This window comes from Dermacentor albipictus, chromosome 10 (genome assembly GCF_038994185.2).
Source record: "Dermacentor albipictus isolate Rhodes 1998 colony chromosome 10, USDA_Dalb.pri_finalv2, whole genome shotgun sequence".
Classification (NCBI taxonomy): domain Eukaryota; kingdom Metazoa; phylum Arthropoda; class Arachnida; order Ixodida; family Ixodidae; genus Dermacentor; species Dermacentor albipictus.
The window spans coordinates 19585606-19602691 of NC_091830.1; the positions used below are offsets into that span (position 1 = coordinate 19585606).

At 47.1% G+C, this 17086-nt stretch overlaps 1 protein-coding gene across 3 annotated transcripts in view; it reads left to right on the plus strand.

Moving 5' to 3' along the window:
* Cat (Catalase) overlaps positions 1-17086 on the plus strand; it is a 53216-nt gene that overhangs the window by 16153 nt on the left and 19977 nt on the right. For all 3 annotated transcript variants that reach the window (XR_010567359.2, XM_065443792.2, XM_065443793.2), the window contains exons 2-3: positions 12782-12909; positions 16069-16220. Coding sequence is in view for 2 of the 3 variants with exons in the window: in XM_065443792.2 (XP_065299864.1) it covers positions 12782-12909; positions 16069-16220 (280 nt within the window). In the remaining variant the exon portion in view is untranslated. The remainder of the gene's footprint in view (positions 1-12781; positions 12910-16068; positions 16221-17086) is intronic.

Sequence of the window (17086 nt, forward strand, 5' to 3'; positions counted from 1 at the left end):
ATTTCGGCATTTCCCAATTCCCAACCTGCGGATGATGGGAATTGGGTAATGCCGGAACACTCTGACGCCACTACAAGGTGGTGCCAGAGTTTCCTCTGACGCACGCCATGGACCAGACAAGAATCATGCGGACTGTATTATTTGGTTGCGAGTATTCCACAATGTCGCGATTTATACTGCCGTGAAATTTAGAATGGTGTTTGTCCCACGTTCGTCTCTCGCTATCCAGTCTTAAATCCGGCATCGATAAGCCAGCTCACCATCGCGCATCGACCGATGCTTTACGTGCGCACCTGTGAATCCTCGCATCAATACATCTACCGTCTCGCCGAGCCTGCGAAGAAGCGAAAACCCGCAGTGGCCAGCATAAACTGTTAGGCAGGCAGCGCTTCTAGGTCGTTGACATCTGCCCGCACGTGTACCGCTCCTCACCCAAGCGTGACGATTCTGCGGCCATGTTTTTTTTTATGCCGTGCGGTTTCTGCTGCGGTGGTGTACTTTTATTTCGCGTACCCGCAGCATTCTCAACACGGGTGTGTGTGTTCGTGGCAACTGTTCAGCCTCGCCTGTTTGATCCAGACGGTCGCGAAGCTACTTAGAATCGTCTGCTTCGAGCCGAGGGCAGTGCTATACGTCGTTCCCGTTTGACCACTTCGCCGCGGTGTTTTTTGGCACGGAATGCACTGCAACCGGGACAGTGCGCCTTGTCCGTATTGAGGTCGCCGGTCCAGCGTGGTCACGTGGGGCGGGCGTCGAGCCGCTATTGCGCTCGAGGTCCGGACAGGGCGTACCAGGAAGTCTTTCAGGGCGCCCTGCCGCGCCGCCTCTGAGCGTGGGAAGTTGAAGCGCGTCGTGCGCCTAATGAACGGGGGACGTCTGCTCTTCTGCGCTGAAACTAACGGCAATAATTGTGAGGCGACCAGACGCGACTTAAACCGGCCGCATCCACGGCATTCTCAAAGATCTATTCTTCGGTTACCTTTCTTCAGGGTCTAGGAATGCCACTCGGGACACTTTCAAATTTCGTCATGTTGGAGTTTTCTTAATCCACTCGCAGTGGGCCGCATTGGGTCGCAGTGGGCTGACGAGACGAGACGACGAAATTGTAAAGACAGTGTATTGTACACGCCAGTGTGCTGATATTAGGGCAGTTTTAAACTGCAAGAGGGAGTCGAAATTAACGTGGCAGGAAGCCCCTCACTCAATCATTCACTTCTGGCCATTGCATTCGTGCAATAAATGAAATGCTGTCTCTATATTCACTTTATAGAATATATAATTCGTAACCAGTTTTATGAGCTAAACAGAGGTGAAACTTCGCTGCAGCGTGCTGGAGACGCTATGTATGGAGAAATAAAAAAGTTGGGAGCAATAATTGGTCTCCGTTCGTTCTGATTAAAGAGCTCGAAAGGGAATAAAGACGAGGTAGAAAACTACAAGAGCGCCATCTGTATGGGTTGGTGTCAAGTTTCTTTCGCTTAAATCGCCATTATAACGCACCGAACTCCTCACATCGATTGATGTGTTGGGCTTTGTAGCGATCATACGGATCTGTTCACTAGTTTCCGCAGTCCCAAGTTCATCAAAGCTTCAGAGGAAAAGTCAAATGAGTTTTCATCTTGTAACAGTTGGCGAGCACAGTGGCAGTCATTCTCAAAGACGAAAGTAAAATTTTTCGTTTAGCATGTTTTGCTTTAAATATCGTAATTACTTGCCGAAACGGTATACAACGCAATAACTAAATCATGGAAACAAAGTACATTGTTTTGGTCTTGCATTGAACAACAGCTGCGATGTTTCAATGGCAGTGTACAAGCACTACATGCGTGTGTTACATACTTACACGGATCGTATACGGTCAACCACAAAATTTTACGGAACACGCAATATGAGAAAGCTGAAGATCTGCGTATAGCCTCACAGGGCAGCGTACTGTTTGCTTTGACAGCCTCTGCCAGTATATGTGATCAGCGTTGTGATACTCGGTTTTACTGACTACTGTTGCAGGTTCCTCGGAAATCGAACGTTTTCCCGTCGAACGTAAGCTTTTGTGGTTGACTGTACGTGTGCTTTCGACTGACTCCACCCAGAACTATAGGTGACGGAGGAAAAGCCCGCCCAATCCCCTGCTCTTGAGGCTTTGTTCAGCGCATTTGGTTTCGGTGACTTCCATGGATACTCTACGAATCTTGGCTTTCCGTCATGCAGTTGCTTCTTTTGCGTTTGTGCCGACGTGCTTGCAACTCGGAAACTTCTACTCGGACCGTACCGCGTAAACACTTTTGTATACCAGCTTATTTTTAATTTGTTTTTACCTTTACCTTCACTTAATTGAGTGACTGCCTGCGGCAGTTCTACTCCATGAACGGGATAACCGGAAACGGAGATTTTACACGAGGAACTGAAATGCATAAGTATAAAATTAACAAGCTTAAATAAACCCTCCGCAGCACATATTGCAGTTTGCCAATTCAGCCGGGTCAATTTGCTAGAGATGCCCAATTAGGAGCAGGAATTCTGTGGCAGGCAACAGATCTGACGCATACTCGTTCACAAACTGTGACGTGATGCCTCGCAGTTCCAATTAAATTTGTGGTGAAGTGCTTGAGAATTGCGTTTTCTTTTTCCTATAGTTGCAGCAGCGCATCTATAACCGTAATTCCAACGATACTTATCAAGACTGGTGCTAGTTTCGAATTTGTTCCAAGTGAATGCGCCACGAAAACTGGCTGCAATGCGCGCATTGAAATGCGAGTCCCAAAGTAGTTGGCAAAAACTTGTTTAGCGAAATTTTGTTGTTTACTTAATTACGCATTTTTACTTCTCACGCATGTCACGTGTTTTCTGGTAAAAGAGCTCAAGGAGCAGAACCTTGAGTTCTACCACAGACGACTATATCAAAATTCTGTTCAAGTAAAGAGAACACCGGTTATAAATCCTCTCGACTGGCTTGTGTAGCACATTCGAATTGCTGGTTTCGCGAGTTTTGCTCGCTTGCGCTGGGTTTTTTCTTTCCTAACTGGACATTCCAGCCGTCCCCGGGTTTTTTTTTTTCCCTTACGGCAACATTTCCCTTTTTGCTTGTACCCAGTACATTGTGACGCAGCACACGGTGATACTAGGTAGCTTGCACGGAATCTCAAAACGTGCACAATTCGTTCTTCCCGCCAAGCACGTTTTCGGGAGGCAATGTAACCGTCAAATCTTCCTTGCCTATTTTCCACTTTTTTTTCTTTTGCGTGTACCGCACTGTTCATTCTCAAGAAGAAACGCCTTGAGAGTAACACAGCGTATAGCTAACTGAAATACTTCCACTTTATTGAGATAAATAAGACTGACGGTGGCACTCATTCGAACGACATCGACACAACAGAAGGCCAGATTCATGCAATGCATGAATTGTAACATGTCAACTGCGTGTCCGGCATAAAAGTGAACCGTATTCTGTGCACAATTAGGGCACGCCGCAATCTACGATGTCTTCGTGGCTGAACGCCTTCACACGTGTGCGCTATATCTGTTGCTCGCACAATGCGACGGTCCTTTGCAAGTATTGGATGACGAGACTGAAGCCCCTTGTATGTTTCCTTTTGAAGATAAGTTAGAACCGATAACGTTCGCCAAGGATTAAAAACCAGGTTCATATGGGGAGGGGAACGATATGCTAGCGGTTATCATATTTTCGGCTCGAGTTGTCTTTCAGTAAATTGACTGCTGCAGTGCGGGACCATTCTGTCGTGACTATTGAATAAAGCGCCTGCCAAGTACACTTCCAGTGCTCTCAGACAACCTGGCAATCCAGGCTGCAGAACGGATGTAACTCATCACGCGATGCTACATATTCGTCTTGCCGTTTTGAAGTGAAGCGTAATTTTCCTTTATTACGTTGCATAACTTGAGAAAAAATGTCATTTCCTCCAAGTTCATTGCGTGGTAGTGGTCAAACAATGCTTAATTTCTGCACTTTTTCCTAACGCACTCTTTTTTTTTTTCCTATCGCAATTCCTCAGTGTCCAAAACGTGGCGTGTATGACGTGTTTACAGCTCTGCGATTGCTTCCGGCATACACAGGTAGCAAAACCATAGCCTTCGAGATCAGCGTCTGTTATCCAGAGAGCTGTCGCAAGGCCGCGGATTTCGACACCACCTACAAGAGCGGACTTGTCAATGACGAAACATTGCACCGTTGTGGTTTTCTTCGGGTTTCGGGGGAGTACGTGGTTGTGTTTAAAATCGCTGTTGCTAGCTCTTGCCCAAACTTGAAGCCGTGCGTTGTGCACAAAAACTTATTCGCTGCCTGCGTTGTACCCGCTTGCAGCGCAAGCTCGTCGCGGCTTTGAATGTCTTACCAAACTGTGTATACCAAATAGACGCGTGTATTGGCACGTGGCCAGGGAATTCAGAGCAGGTTGCCTAACCCCGCGGCGCTGTTACAGAATCGTGTTTACGTATCCGATAGCTAATGACAGGCTGTGATTAGGGGCAAAAACAGAAGCTATAGTGTGCTGGCTGGTCCGCCCATTACGTTGATGACGTCACAGCTGCGCAGTCTCTGCGCGAGCGGATAAGATTGACGAAACAAGAATTTGCGCACTTCGTCTCCTGTATTATCGTTTTCGTTCAGTGACCATTCGCGATACAGTGGGAGGGTAATGCTAAAATCACTGATATAGCATCTAAGATGTCTTTCTATACGTCTCTGTATTGGGCTTACAATGAAGTTCAATTATTTTGAAAGTGCCTCTACTATGCTAGCCGTGGTGGCACATCGAACGTGTTCGATTCAGGAAAGTGGGCGATGGGATGCCCGCAGAGGCTATCGCATTCGACGCTGTTTCCATCGAGGTCGTTTCTAGCGTCGCCCCTATTGCGACACTTATTCACCGTAATCGACCAAATACAAATGCGACGGAATAGTTCAACTTGTTGTCCAAGCTGCTAGCGCGTACACAACAGACCGGCGTCGGCGAGTCTCGTATATCTGCGCGAACTGCGCATCTAACACACGACGAAAACACGTCCATTCGTCGACCTCGGATGCCGGCGGGGCTGCAATTTCATTTTTTTGTTTCCTCGTATGCCGGCGGTGTTCTTCATTCCCTCGTGATCCCGGCGAATAACAATCGCTTGACCGCAGTCCAGCCTACGTGTCTTGCGAAACCCGCGTGCTTTTTCTTTTCTGAACTCTGGTTGTTGTGACTGTGATGTCATTGTTGTTGTGGTTGTTGACATACCTGCACCCCTTTAATCGCACATTGCGAAGTCTCTTTCTGAGTGTAATTACTAGTTCGCTCATGGCAGCGAGTTTCAAGGGTGCTGAACGCATCAAATTTATAATTCTGAAAGCGTTCACAAGTCGATCGCTCGCTTGATGGGTGCGTTTGCGTCAGACGTTTCGGCACGATACTCAAGATAAATAGGGACTTGCATCACTCGATGACTGCTTCGATATCATGCAATTACGACTCGGCAAGACGCGTAGCTGAGCAAATAAGATGGCGCCGATAGGACGTTAGGACGATAGAATGTCGCGGTACCGTCTCCTCCGCGGAGTTTTTTCCTCATTTTCAGGTTTTCGATTGGGCTTTGTTGGTGCATGCATCAGTTTCATCTTGGTAGCCCCACCAACGACAGGGACTCCACTTGTCCTTGTAGCCAGTGGTCCTGTCGAAGATTGTTCGATACATACTTGCCCGATTTGCAAAATCGTTTCAGACGCCAATGCTGCGCAAGCAGGTAGCCGGAGAGTGTTGACGCAGTTTATTTTTTTCTTTTCCTACCAATTTCAGATCTCACTCATGTTTACGATTGTGAGCGCACGGTCACAGCGAGGCGTTTCATTCGCAGAAATTGAACATACGTCCAGAAGTGAGCTTGTTTCATCTCATATCACCTCTATCAAAGATAAACCGAACTTACAAAGGTGGTAGTCTACCAACCTGTGTTGAATTTGTTCCTTCGAGAATACCTTTGTTACTCAATCTTATTGACACAACTTCGTAATTCGGCGTTTCCTTTTTTCCCCGTGAGCTCGCGGACCAGCCGTTCTAGTGGAAAGCAATGCCAGATTTACAATTCACAGTTCTGTCACCGTCGCGAAGTTCAGCGACCTACGATCGTCCAGGTGCAATTGTAAAGGAGTGATGCAGGCGGATATACCAGAAAATAGGAACGTTTCGTTTTCAATTGGTTCGAGTACGTGCACTTCCTATAGGACCTTTTTCCACAACAGGGGAACAGGCGTTCTTTGCTTCCAGCAACGAAATCTCCTTGCCAAACCCTCGCTTCCAGAAAGGTGGACGCGCGGGGATCAAGGAGTGAGGAACTTCTATTGGAGACAACCATTCACCCCGTAACGCATCTAAAATAGCATCTGATATATGGCGGTTATGGATCGTCCTAAGGGGATATGCAGCTGGTCGGGAGGCGCTATGTACGGTGGTTGGAGTGTGCAACGAAATTATGCTGGCGCCGTCCGATGGGGAGGCTACAAATTCATGGCACGTCATCATTTTGATTGATAACGGTATGAACGTCTGCTTCGACCCGATGCGCCCAACCAATCAGTCTATTGTCAAGCGTGTTGCAAGGAGGGCATGGGCTCCAACGGTCGATCATGCCGGTATACTCAGTCTGAATACGTGTACCTCAAGTAAGCGGTGAACTTGCTGACGCGAAAGCGTGTGCTACTGATAACTGCTTCCTCCGCTCGCTAGGCGGCGTATTATGGCGCTGTTGTTCACAAGCGATGTTTAAGCGCTGGTTGCCCATATGAAGACCCGTACGTTCCCATAAATGTGATATGGTTATTAGATACTTGGGAAAAGGGGGCATATTGATTTTTTTTTTTGGCAGCTATAGCTTCAGGGTTCTCTTACCCCCGACCAATGCTAATTGGCCAAGACGCACTTAACCTTAATGCTCCCGCTACTGCCTGCGGTAATCGCGAGCTTTCCAGACCTTCTTGCTAAAACTGGGCAGAACTGAGAACTTATGCGACGTATTGGAACTGTAATAGTATTGAATAAGTGCGTCTCAAGGACATCGATAATCATTGAGTGTTGATGGATGGAGCTGATGAGCGGGATCGTATACTATCGTCACTGTAACCTCGAGTGTGCATTTTCTTTGCTCTTTTCGAATTCAAAAGCACCTCCACCAAATGTAAGACACTTTATTTAGACAGCAAAGCCCTAGGTATGTGTTCAATGTGCTGGAATATTGCTTCTAAATACGCTCTTCTTACGTAATGTACTTCGACATGACAACAATCAAAGCGTCCCGACCAATGTAAGAAAACAAAACAAAATAATGTAAAAAATATTACAGTAAATCTAGGGGAACCATCTTCGCAGCTTTATTTCCACGCATTTACCATCAAAATGGCGGCAGGCTTGTCATTCTGTAAGCCGTACACCATGACGTACTGCACAGTTCGGCAGTCGGTCAAGTCTTTTTATTACCGCAAGCACATGTTTTTCTTATTCCTGAATCTCCTTCCCGTGTTCGCGGTGATAAAAACGCCTTGTCGGAATGACGCGGATGGCTTTTCGAAAATGAAAAAAGAAATCGTGGCAGTTAAAGTGACGGCGCGTTTTCAGTGTAGGCTGCGATAGCCTATTGTCTGCGATTTCTACAACTACATGCGGACCCTATCTTGAATTGAAAATACGCTTTCATAAGAACGGTAGCGCTAAGTGTCTTTGAAGACATTAGCACCAGGTGAACTAACTAAACGCATTATTGGAATGCATTGCCAGAAATCGTCTGGACTTTTCGAGTCGTCCCCATGTACCCCTGCGTGTAACCTATGCATGGCTTTTACTAGCAAGCTCGTTTCCGCTAGCGTTATGTTACCGCAGCTTACGAACCCTCAGTCCCTGTTAAGTCGAGCTTCTGACGAAATCTCGTCTGGTGCGGATCAGTTGCGAAGAAACCAGAACTCATCTGGACTGACGTGAAAATTTCTCCATAAAACCCCGACGTTTTGGTTCCTCCCACGGGAGCTTAATGGGGAGCGAAACTTCAGTTGTTTTTCTTTAAACAATTCATCTACGTCGGCATCAAATTCTTCGGGGAACACGTCTACTGCAGCAGACGACGCAGCATTCAGAAGTTTGCAGACGCACTTTCCGGCCTCCCCACTTGGCCGAGGCCCGGAGGGACCCCATCTCGTCCCCTGTCTCGTTTAGCTTTGCTTCATGCGAGCCCGCTTGCCTCTTCAAATTGGCCCGGCCAGTTTGGCCGATCCGGCTTGGCTGGTTTTCGGGCGTCCTCTTGCTTCTGGGGCCCCCCTCACTGCGGCGGCGCGGTTGCTGCCACGCAGGACCTCCTTGTCTGTACGCTCGGCTTCCCGTCTGGCATGCCCGGATTTCTGCTTCACCTGTAACGAATTCCCCCCCCCCCCCAAGGTTCTGCTTTCGCTTGCATTCAGATGCACGTACGCATTTTGAACGAAGGGCGCTATACGAGGAAAACGAGATGTAATCGTAGCTAGCGCAAACAACCGCTTGACGTTGGCGCTTCGTGCACAACTTTCTCAACATGTTCGGGCAGGCCCGGAGAGCCTGCCTCTACTGGATTTAGTAACAAACGCCGCGCGCTTTGTTTGTTCTGCTTTGTATTTCTTCCGATTCCTGTACCAGTTGCTCTTTGTGGATACGTACATTGTGACCCCCCTCGCCGTTTTTTACGTTAGCGGAACTAATACATATAAATAGATATGTATGTGTATATATGTATGTGTATATATGTATGTGTATATATGTATGTGTATATATGTATGTGTATATATGTATGTGTATATATGTATGTGTATATATGTATGTGTATATATGTATGTGTGTATATGTATGTACACCCTCATTGGCCTTAAACTGATATATATTGGTACGACGAAAGTTACATCAATTCAATAAACATAGTACAATAATTACTCAGTACATGCTTTGCTGAGCTATCCACAACTGAACTCTTCCCAGCACACTAAGAACGCTAGCATAGTTTTCCAGCTCCTAAATATTTTTATGCATCAAATTCAGCGTACCGATAGCGATACGTTGGGCTTTGTGGTATGAAGTTCGTTACCCTTTTGGTACTTAATTCTGCGTACGTTAAGAAGCAGAATTTTGCTTCACGGTCTCTTCCTGATCTTTTGCAATCTTTATTCAGAAAAATGTGAGTTCAAAATTTTGGTTCAGACTATGTTTAGAAATCCGTAAGTCCGAATACCGATGTCCCAGTTTATGTAAACTGCTTGAATTACGCCCATCTGAAGCGGGAAATAAAACTTCTCAGCTTGTGGGTATTCTTTTTGGAAATTTCTACTTCCCATTCAATAAATGGTATATAAAGCGATGCGTACGTCAGTTTGGTCTGTTTCAGATGTTTCTATATTTGTGGTCATGCAGAATCGTGATATTGTTTTTTATTTCCGATAATACATTATGCTCCCTAAATAGTCCAAACAGTCTCGATAACGTAAGAACGACATACTACCTAAGTCGAATCTATGGCCTTACTATCGGTAGCTTCCACTTCTTTATTCTTTTGAATGCAACAAAACATCGTCAAATTCTGTGCAGTACGTGCTGAGCACACCGATTTCTTCGTTCCTATGAATTTAGGTAAAAGAGCACCTGAGCTAAAAGCTTATACTAACTAGCCAGCGAGATATGCAAATGCACGAGTGCTCGTACCAGCCCGTTCTTTATCTGCACGTCGTCTGCTGCATTGCACTATACGTGTACTGCATCTACTGCTGCAACTTCTGCGCGCGCATTTTGCCGTTGCAAGCGTTCTATGTCGCAGCGGTTAAAGTAGGCGGGCGACGTTCGGTGGTTACACATTCGTGCCGTATATTCGGAAAGCTGTCGACGAAGCGCGCGGCGAAAACGCATGCCCTCCTAAATTGCAGAAAAGTACGCTTTCAGCTGCATGCGCAACGATTCCAAGGCCCTTTCCTCGTTTCCTTTTGCGATTCACTGCAGGCTGAGCAAAACGAATGCGCTCCGACTAGACAGCGAGATGTGGCACAAACAACTCGACATTGCGCTGACGTGTGCGTTCGTGCTGTCTGTCTCTGTGTCTCTATCTATCTATCGATGTGTCTCTATCTGTGTGTCTGTCTCTATCTCACACACACACACACCGTGTGTGGGTGTGCGTGTGTGCTGGGCGCTAAGTTCAGTAAAGGGTTAGCGAAAATAGCGTCTCTTCCTCTTCACAATGTCTCTCCCTTCGCTTACATCCTTTTTACAGGACGAGCAGCTCTCCATGTGTGTGCAGCGCGAACGTTGCAAATGTCTCTTCGCCTCTTTCCACAGATGTCGGTCTTCGATTCTTTAGTAAATGCTTAGCACTGCGTCCAATTCGCGTTCGCAAATTCCAAGACGTGCTTCGCGCACAGGTGGGATGAAGATGGAGCAATAAGAAACAATTTCAATGCAGGCCGGTATAAGGCGGTAACTTTCGCCATGACCTTCGTGCATTGGACGGCGGGCACTCGTGTACAGTGAATTATTAATTTCCTGCAACGCCGCGTGTAAGCGCATACTTTACAGTCGGTGTGGTTAGACATCTACCTTTGGCGATAACCTAAGAATACAGCGTCAACTACGGTCCAACTCGGAAAAAAAACTTTTGCAGATCCGCCAGTCGTTTGCGTTCGTTTATTTTCGCGACGACATTGCGGAGGCGAACATCTTTCGACATGTATCTCTCTCAGGAACTGTGCTTCTTTCGAAGTGTGGAGGGCACGGAAGACAATTGCAGTACACGGTTCTGTGGCCGGAAAATTGTACTTCATGCTCGGTTTGTCACCGAGTTTCATCTCCTTTCGTTCGCTTCTTCGAGACTTGCAGACGAACGGGAATTGTCCTGTAGCTTAAAACGGGCCAAATCGTTGGTCTTTCAAGCAAAACTCTTGCTCGGGCTAGTTCGTTCATGCTTGAATGTGTAACGAGCAAGGCGCAATAGACCAGGACAGAACACAAACGACAGGACCGACGCTTGTGGTTTGTGGTCCTGTTGTTTGTGGTCCAGTCGTTTATGTTCTTCTTCTGTCCTGTTGAGCCTTGCTCGTTACATTCGTTCTTTCAGTTGTGTAAGTAATGATGGCGGCGGCCCGGTACAGGCGCAGTGCGTGTCGGTTGCATGCGGCCACGGACACCTCCCGTCTCGGCCTTGAAAGCGCACGTAGTCCCAAGGGGGGTTTCCTGCTTCTAACCTCGTAGAAACGCCGGCAGGCATTTTAATCAACTCGCGCGGGTAAGGGATTGAAAGCTTTCATACAAGGTTCGTGACGCGCCTTTCTTTTGCGAAGGCCGCACCGCGATCCAAGCCTAATTTGTAACCCGAGTGCCCGATCAACGATACATAATCTCGCTTCCAGACGTCCATCGTCGCCTGTACAAAAGTGAAATTCAGCTTTTTTCCTTTTTCCTCTTTTTTCCTTTTTCTTTAACTTGCGTGCGAGCGTCGCATGGTACGTTGAGGGGGGAAAACTTGGTGTGTTACTAGACACGCCTGAAAGACTAGTTTCAAGGCGTTGGCACTTTCTCTTTTTTTTTTTTAGGTACGAGGCAAAGCTGTTGGCGAATGCACAAGCCATCGTTAGGCATTACGCTCTTCAATTCGGACACGCCCCGATTTTTGACGATACCGAATGCGTCCTCTACAGAGCCCAGCTTTTATTACGTAACGATAAGAACGTACGAGCGACAATTTCACCCGAGGGTGTGGTCGACTCGTACCTGCAGTTAGGACGTCGTGGGAGAGGACGCCTGTATGTTTCTGCCTCCCGCAATTAGTTAATGTCGTACGATGGGGACCATGAATTTTAGCACATAGTTCAGCATTACAGTCCAGAGAATCAGCGGCAATATCTTCTGTGTGCACGCGTGTGTGTTTTATCGTATGCGAGATGTTACCGACTGGTTTGTAGAGCAAGGTGCGCTGTGTATGTACCACACAACATAAAACTACCGCGTGTTTCTAAAACGACTCGGTATTAATAGGGCAGTGGACAGTGATTTCTACTGACCAAGGTTCACAACATTGGCGTACATCGGAATTTCCGCGATGATCGCCGTAGCGATTATTACAAAAAATTTCACCTATCACCTTTCGTGACATTATGGTGCGTGTCGCTATAGCAGGATAACTCGGCTATCACTCAAAGCATATCATTTTGCTAGAAACCGTCTTCCACTGATTTTTAGACACATTTTGCTGCGTTAATACATACACACGTATAATCTTCTGATTCGCTTATTTAAAAAAAATTCTGGAATTTAGCATGCCAAAACCACGATCTTGTTATGACATGCCGTAGTGGACTCCGGTATAATTTTCACCAACTGGAGTTTGCACAGGACGTTTTTTGAATTTTGCCCACATCAAGATACGGTCGCCACGGCCGCAATCCGAGTCATTAAGCTTAGTACAGCAACGCTACATGGCCGCTAAGTTAACGCTGCGGGTGCATCGATGTTCGACTCAATGTTTCCACACCGCTCAACAACGTACGAAAAGCTCTACGCCTAATATATCTGCGATAAGTTTTATTTACCTGGAAGCGGACAGCCTCGGAAGGCCTGGCCGTAAGAACTGTTATATTTTTCCATGAACTGCTTCCAACGGTGCTAGTTGTCGCAGTACGGAGTGTCGTCACTGCCTTCAGAAAAATTTAAGGACGTATTTTTAGTCAATCGAAATTGTTCTTGCAATTCTAGTGCCAGTTTGCATTCTTAAAAAGGGTTTCGTTCTTCCGTTCGTGCAGCCGGAGCCCCTGACCACCTCGTGGGGTGCCCCTGTCTCCGACAAGACCAATGTGCTCACCGTTGGACCCCGAGGTCCCGTGCTGCTGCAGGATGTCGTCTTTCTGGATGAAATGGCACATTTTGACAGGTGCGTATCCTTTCTTTTTAAGATGAAAGATGGGGAATGATGATGCGAATAAAATTTCAAGCATATGCTCAGCGCGAATCATATAAAACGGGTGTGATAAAGTTGGAAAGGCAGCAACAACGAAAGAAAAGCCAGTGGCGGAGGATAAAATGTTTGACAATAAAGAAAACTTTGTGAACCAAATATACGCGGCGCTGCACGGCATATTTGCAAAAAAGAAACAACCGTGCTGATGTGCTATAAGTGCTTGTCTTTTGTAACTCTGCGACAAACTCGCAACATATCTAAAGAAAATGGCTTCGCGTGCCCGGATGGTAGCGCTCTCACGTGCATTTTCAACGAATGTAGCCAGCACAACTGACTTCACACGAAGATTTAATTTGAGGGAGGGTGGGTGGGGGTGCAAGCGTACGTGACGGACATGAACGCAGTGTCCACGTGGTCGTCCGAAGTCGGGACTAACTCCAGTCGAACCCACGTACCATAATTCCAGTTACTATCCGTGCCAAATGAGCAGTCGCATGTGTGTTGCATGCTGACCACTGTCGCCAAATAGCCACCTGCAGTGTTCTTAGTTTGAAATTCTGCATGTGGCATCAGTTGGTCTGACCGATAGGCCGAACCCTTCACAGACCCTACCAGTAGAGCGCGGGTATCTTGCACCTCACTGCAGTCTGAGAAAACGAAGCAAGCGTGTGTCAAGTTAACAATGAAATAAGGAAAAAGAAGACTAGGCGTGCGTAGCATGCCTTTCTCGAGATTCGGTTTTCTTTCAAGAGTGACAGCACGATACGGTGCATATTTGTGACATTCGTAAGCATTCGTCTTACGGACTGGTGCAGCACCTGCTCACCGCCTTAAATTTTACACTCCACGTCTCCGAAAAATACTATTGAGCTGGCTATATAAAAAAAAATGTAGCTTTGTGCACGACGACACTGAATCCGCATTTAAAATGCATTCTAAAGCGTTTTTCAGGCGTTCCGAATCGTTACAGCGTATTGTCGCGGCGTAGTTAGATAACACCGTTAGACGATGAAGCACAAGGTGTGCACGAACACAGAAATTCGCGATCAGTCTCTCTCAATTTGTTTTTTTCGTACGTGAAATTTTGCTAGCGAACTGGTCTTCGCGATGCTATCAGCAGCCTCGAGTGTGCAAGGACTTCTGCTGTGCGCTCACTCTCACGCTGATCATTTGTCTGTTGATGCTAAGGACGGGAATTTCTTGGCACGCGGTGAAATAGCTTTACTGTGACAAATGGCTCAAACCTAAGCCAAAAACGCGCGGTAAGCACGCTACAGAGCAACTCATTGTCGAGGCAAAGTTGGATGGATAACGGTGATAGACGCCTAGCTATGTTCAAACGAGGACGATCGGAGCCCGCACCTGAGCGTAGGTTTACAATGTAATCCGTCCCGACTGTTTTACTGCATTGCCACTGTTACGTCTAGTAACTATAGCAGCATACATGCACCGTGCCTGCTTCTTTCGTCATCGCAACTGAATCCGTACGTTAGCGATCTGGGAAAGCAGAAGACATCCATCTGCAGCCCCCTTCGAAAGCTTTAAATCTTGTTTCAATGAGGCATTTTGTTTCGCGTGCGACAATATTTGTAGTAGTAGTAGTGTCTGCGTTACCGAGAACGTTACCATGACAATAGTAAGCGCCGCAGTAAACAAACAGGCGCATCAGCACGGATCGAATCTGGTCCCCTCTGTTATGGAATCGTCGCCTAGGTGGTTGCATCATTAGGATATTGCTACGGCGGTATGGCGGTGAAGAGGCAGAAATGAGGCGAATGCCTAAGACTTCTACGCGCGCGTGTGCGGTTGCGCGCACACGGTGTGCATTTCATCTCCATCGATGTGTTGGTTAGCCCCCACTGGTGTCATTTTTATATGTGCGGTTATTTAGCAACTGCAGGTATGGTTAATTAGCATGATATCACAGAAAATCGATGTCGTTCCGAGAAGCACTGTGCAAAGGGCCCCGACACGCCAATGGCGACACGCCCGGCATGTCACTCGGGCACGTGCAAAGGATGTGTCCGCAGAATGATGAGAGTGCTTCTAAACGAGAAGCTGGCTTCTCTGCATCACAACGCTTTTCGTGGGTGAAGCCTGCCTCGGCGATTCCTTCAGTTTCACGTGTCAGCCAGTGTAGCGAGTACGTGTCTGCCTATGCTAGAATGTTGCCATGGTAAGCGTCATGGTAAACAAAGAAAAGCGCATCAGCCGGGACCTAATTTGGGTTTGTGTGTTACGAAAGCGGTGCTTAGGTGATTGCATTTACCGGGACATGAAATACCCGGTTGCGCAAAAGAATGGTTTTTTTTGCGGTGCTGCGTGAAGTATGTTCGCCGTGTCATGCATTGTTGCAGTGACAACGTACGAGGGGGCGGTGGAGGTGTTGGTGAAAAAGAATGCGTGTGGACACCTGAAACCATCGCCTTTAAGTACCACCGAAAGTTACATTAAACGGACATTATGCTTTCACTGTATTCAATCAACCGAAACATCCTTTATTGGACTGGAAAACGTTGATTACTTGAAGAGAAAATGAAGCAGACAGTTGCTTCTTTTTTTTTTCCTTCCCAAACTAGAGCTGCTATGTCGGTGTGACGTAGCGGCCCACACGTGTTTGAGCCCCTTCCTGCGCGGAAATAATTTTAAGGCACTTTCTACAGCTTGTGTTTGTATCATTTAGTATTCAATGAAAGCTTTCTCGGTGAGTACAGTCTTGAATAGACTGTCTGAACCCGTGACGTGAAGTGTCACTAGTTCGGCAACAATACTCCGTGTCTTTTTTGTACCCAAACCAAGATATCATTAAGAGGCACGCCGTAGTGGGGAGACTCGGGAATAATTTTGACCACCTGGGGTTCTTTAACGTGCACCCGGTGCACTGTACATCGGCGTTTTCTTGCATTTCGCCCCCATTGAAAAGCAGCCGCCGCGACCGGGATTCGATCCCTCGTCTCCGGGCTTATAGCAGCGCGAAGCCACTGTACGCCTCCACGGCGGGTGGTTCGCCGACTTGAATGAAGGTGGAGCCGATCGATTTTTCGTTTTGGCGTACAACGACTGCTTTTCCTGCAGTACTCGCATTTGATTTGCAGACCCTCATATTGACGTGTGTTCGTTCTTTGCGTCCAGGGAGCGCATCCCGGAACGAGTCGTCCACGCCAAGGGCGCCGGAGCGTTTGGATACTTTGAAGTGACCCACGACATCACCAAGTACACCAAGGCTTCCATCTTCAGTAAGGTTGGCAAGAGGACGCCCATGGCCGTGCGCTTCTCTACCGTCGGTACGCAACTGTTGCTTTGTCAAATCATCCAGGGCAGTTTGCAATATTTTCTTGCTTTTCTTCAGATATTTGTTCTGGCTGATGTAGATGTATTAGAGCAAGTGTACTTGCTTGCACATAGGTGTAATCAAGCGCAGAGCCCTTCGTGACACGCTCATTGTGCTATAAGAAGCATATTTTATTCCTCATTCATACAAAAACAAGCATCCGTTATTCTAGATGCGTCCTTGCCGCCTATAAGGCACTACCGTCTAAAATAAATTTCCGTTTGTTCCCGGTGTACAGGATTCGCAATGTCTCTTTCAGGGTTTGACGACAAACGTGGCAGTGTAATTCCAGTACCAATTGCACATAGTCCATTTCCAAAACTTTCAGTGCTTCGGTTCACTCGATCCCGACCGAAGTTTCTGGCCGGCGCCTAGACATTTCTGTGGGCCAGAACTTTCGTTATTTTGAAAATTCGTTATTTCCTGAAATTGGTTCTTTCAGCATAATTAGAACTGTTCACCTTTACTGTTCACCCACGTACACGTCTGGCCTCAATATTGAACCCGCTCCGCCCCCCCCCCCCCAAAAAAAATTCCCAATTGTGACCCAAATAGCGTCAGCGTCTGCCCAGTGAATGTACCAATGACACGTTATCTCCCTCGAAAATGCCGACATTGGACGTGCCTCCAGTCGATTTCGACGCGAGAACGCGCAGCTCACAATAAATGATTACTGTTTTTACCCGTTTATAATGTGCGCAAGTTGCGCGCAAACTAAAATCGAAATGGCATTCGCGGCGTCAGCAACAGCCTACCGTCCGAAACTAGCGTCATCGACACTGTCGTCAAAAGATGGCGGCACAGGAAGTTTTGTTTCGG